Source organism: Vollenhovia emeryi, unplaced genomic scaffold, assembly GCF_000949405.1.
Source record: "Vollenhovia emeryi isolate VEMERY1.0 unplaced genomic scaffold, V.emery_V1.0 DF939132.1, whole genome shotgun sequence".
Lineage (NCBI taxonomy): Eukaryota > Metazoa > Arthropoda > Insecta > Hymenoptera > Formicidae > Vollenhovia > Vollenhovia emeryi.
In genome coordinates, this window is record NW_011967234.1 from 1,186,772 (window position 1) to 1,190,597 (window position 3,826).

Genomic DNA, 3,826 nt, shown 5'->3' on the forward strand with positions numbered 1-3,826 from the left:
AGTGGTCCTGAAAAAAACCTGTTGTCTGCTGTCCCCGACATGGAAACGTTATAATTGAGAAAACTTGCAGTCCATGAGATTAAAATTCGTGTTTGTTTGAAGAGGGTTCATAAATTTCTGTTTTAAATGTAAAGCGAAAAGAGACGGTAAAGTACTATACAATTATATTACGCGGTAAATACATAGTAAAAAATTCATCTATAATGACATCTTGCGTCCAACGCCAAGTATGCGGTGGCAAGTTGTTTAGTTTCTTCCCGCAAGACAGAGGCAAGTCACCGTTGCGAAAGCAATTTCTCCCGCTGATTTAACAAGCACTTGATAAAGCATCTCGCTGAAAGAGACACGCGGATAGGAAAACTAACCAAGTTTCGCAGACGGAGCATAGCGGAGACGTCCTGACACGCGAGCTAAAGCCGTTTTGCTGCATGACAGCTTCATGAGATCCTCCTTGCCGGTACGTGAGACTCTCGCCCGAGAAAGGCACCCCCTCGCGTCATCGCCGTCGCCGTCGTCGTCGTCGTCGTTCGCGAAAAGTTTAAATCACGAATTCGCGGGGAAACCGAATTCGCGGCGGCCCCTACGGCGCGCAGACGAGGAGATTCGGCGAGGGTCGTCAGAGAGTTCACCGGGCGGGAGTCTGATGGGTAAATGCGATGTGATGCGAGTAACTGAGTGGCTAATTGAATGAGGTGCCTCCCAGGAGCGCCGATCCGTCGCGTGTCACACGTCAGAATTTGCGCAGCGGGAACGCGAAATTACGACGATTGTCGGTCGTGTGCCAATTATCGTCGCGCAGTATGATTGCCAGTGCGGGAAATTATGCGACCGAACGACGCCGAATCCTGGCCGATACACGGCAAATCGCGCCGCTAGGCGGCACGGTGCGCCGGCAGCCGCGACATTTCTGCCGATCATTAATAATCCATTAACGGTATTGGACGCTTCGATTTGCAGGAACGCCCGATAACGATGCGACCGTGCGAGGGGAGAAAAAAAAAGGAGATCGTTTGTCAATTTCCCGGATTGCTGCTGATTGGTTTCTGAGCCGTGTCGCGCTACGTCCATACTTTATGCGTGTAAAACTCCAGAGACGGCAATGACGCGATGTTAAATACGGAAGTAGCGAGTCCGGAGATTGCGAGTTTTTTAATGCGAGAAAAAGAAGCAACGGACTTAGCTCACTTGTCGTGGAACTCATTATTAATACAAAGTTAGATAAAGCTTTAGAACGGTGCTAATTTCATTTTAGCTGAACGTGCGCGATTCGAGGAAAAATGTGATTCGAAATAAAGATACAATGAAGCATAGTGTTAATGTGTCATGTATTTGAATAATTACCGCGCAAGGAAATGAGCAGTAATTCAGTGACTCGTTTGTGCTTCTTCTTTTTAGATTTTTTTGTGGGAGCGACGGATCGGTGTCAGAGTAAGCGGACGAAGGCTTTACAGCATTGCGGATTGGTAAAAGAGGCTGTTTATGCATTCTTGGCGCGAAGGCAATCGCGGGGATGGCGGGTGTTGGATGCCGTGCGAGAACCAGACAAGAGAACAATTACGCGCCGTCAGCCCCGCGACCGGCAGGATACCATGAGGTGAATCAAAACTAGGTGTGTGCCACCTCTGGGCCAGGTCTATCTTCGTGTTCCGAGGCCACGTGCTGCGTCCCGAAGGGGAAAGATCGAATCTCGATCGGTAAGCGAGGTTGGCAGAATAGACGAGCGTCTGCAAAGAGCAATTTACGAGCGGCAAGTAAAAAAATACAAAGCGTCGTTAGAAAGAAATTTCCGTGAAAAATTTAAAACGCATTTTTATCCTTTAGAAAAACTAAACTATAGTTTCTTCGTACTTTTATTTCTATTTATTTTACGCTGTGTGTAGTAAATAATATTTATCGCGGTTAACTAAGAACGTAGCAAAACACTTTTCTTGTCGTGCGCACTTTCTGAAGTTTTAACAAATTTCTGAGCAACCAATTCGACGAATTATGAAAAATGAATAGCTGGTGATCCACGATTAATGATACGGAGAACCATTTATCATCGAATATCCCAGCAATGACAGGGGGATGTGGGTGATAATTTATAGCTATAGATTGCTCGCGTGTTGTATGATACTTTTCGCAAAATAATACTAAGGAGATTCCACCGAATCTTTATATATTGAAATATTTCGATCGAATATATTAGCGAAATCTAATCCGCAAATGAAAATCTGATATATTACGGTTGAATTTTCTTGGCACTAATATCCATTCGGGTATATTTATCAAAAGTGAATTAACAACCCTTATGTACAGTAAGATTTCTCCTATCGAATCAGTTCCTTCTGTGAACCCTTCCGTAGGAGTAATTACGGCGACCGATAATTGATCGCACGTGTCAGTCGGCGAGACGCTTGCTTTTGTATACTCGCGACAAACGCAGGATAGGATCTGATTTTCATTAGGGTAATCCGTTTTGCGAATCACGAGATGTTCACCGAATCCGTGGCAACGGCACGCGTGCAAAGATGGCGTCAAATCTTCACCGAAACGGCTGTTTCACACCGCATACATCATTCGCCAGCAGCGAAATTTAAAAGGTCTACCTACGCGCGAATATCAAGAAAGTCGGAGTGCCATTAAAATCTCCGTAAAGTTCATCTTGCCAGAATAAATGAATAAGTAAGAGGTCTCGTTCGTGGCGGAACGAAGGGGTCGGTTGGCATAAAGCGGCAGCATAAAGCGGTTTACACCGACACTTCGGTATTAAGCCTGGCGCCCTTCGGAAAGAATATGCAGTTTAAATCTACTCGCGAAACAGACTGGGGAGGGGAGGGGGTGGTGGAAAAATGGGCATCGGAGCATTTGCATTTTACTGGAAACAAACACACGCGCGTGTATAAGACGATGCCCCCTCTTCTTGCCTTTTGCAATTTTTCTCTTTGCTCTGATATGACTCGCGACTTGTTTCTCATGAATCCTTTCCGACAAATACAGAGTTAATCTTTATATTAACGATAAATTGCCGATAAACTTGATAGAAATGACTTCTTTCTCGGTGCTCGCGCGAAACAGTCGGTTTGCTTGAAATTTTAACATACAGAGTCGTTTTATTCGATTACGACTGCCGATTATTTTGTCCAAAGGAACGCAGAAGTAAGACGGAGATCTCTTTGCAGAGCATGAGCAGGCTAGTCTCGAGAATTCGAGACGAGTTTCGTCGTGAAAGAGTTTTATTGTATTTTTTTCATTAACAAGTCCGGCTCGGTCCCCAGAGGCCGGGAAAGTTGGCGGCGAGTTTTAGCGGGACTTTTGTTAATGTTCGGAATTAACGGAGTAAGGAGACTTTAAGTCATAAGGCCCCATGGGAACGCGGGGTTCGACGCGAACTTTCACGATTCTTTATTTCTTTATCAACTCCGACCCTCGCCTTCCACTTCGCGGAATGCTCGACAGTGCGACCAAGCGTTTCCTTTTCCTACGAAAGCGCGCTCCATAATTACTTTGTTCGACACAATTCTCTTATTTTCATTTTCGTGCGCTTTTTTTTTATCGCCGTCTTTAAATATGACGGGCACGGGAAAAAGTTTTCTTGATCCCCGCGTAATAAAGCTGTATCGCACACGTCTGCACGTTGCTCCGTTCTGCTTGCGCCGGTATGTACGTCCGGATTTCCCCGTTTCCGAGGGAGCCAGTTGGGGACGATTTGGCTCGACAGCCGGTTGATTAGTTACATGAGAGTGGATACCGCTATTCTGCCCTCACTTCTACCTGTGCGACGCTGCGCCGGTACATTCGCCTCGAACCCAAGCGTCGTCAATGGGATGCATATGTCAATCGCCAT

At 45.9% G+C, this 3,826-nt stretch overlaps 1 protein-coding gene across 1 annotated transcript in view; it reads right to left on the reverse strand.

Moving 5' to 3' along the window:
• The window catches only part of LOC105568078 (ES1 protein homolog, mitochondrial-like), a 10,073-nt gene extending 6,247 nt beyond the window's left edge, over positions 1 to 3,826 (reverse strand). Inside the window, exon 1 of the mRNA XM_012023463.1 lies at positions 3,731 to 3,826. Coding sequence (XP_011878853.1) covers positions 3,731 to 3,826 — 96 coding nt within the window. The remainder of the gene's footprint in view (positions 1 to 3,730) is intronic.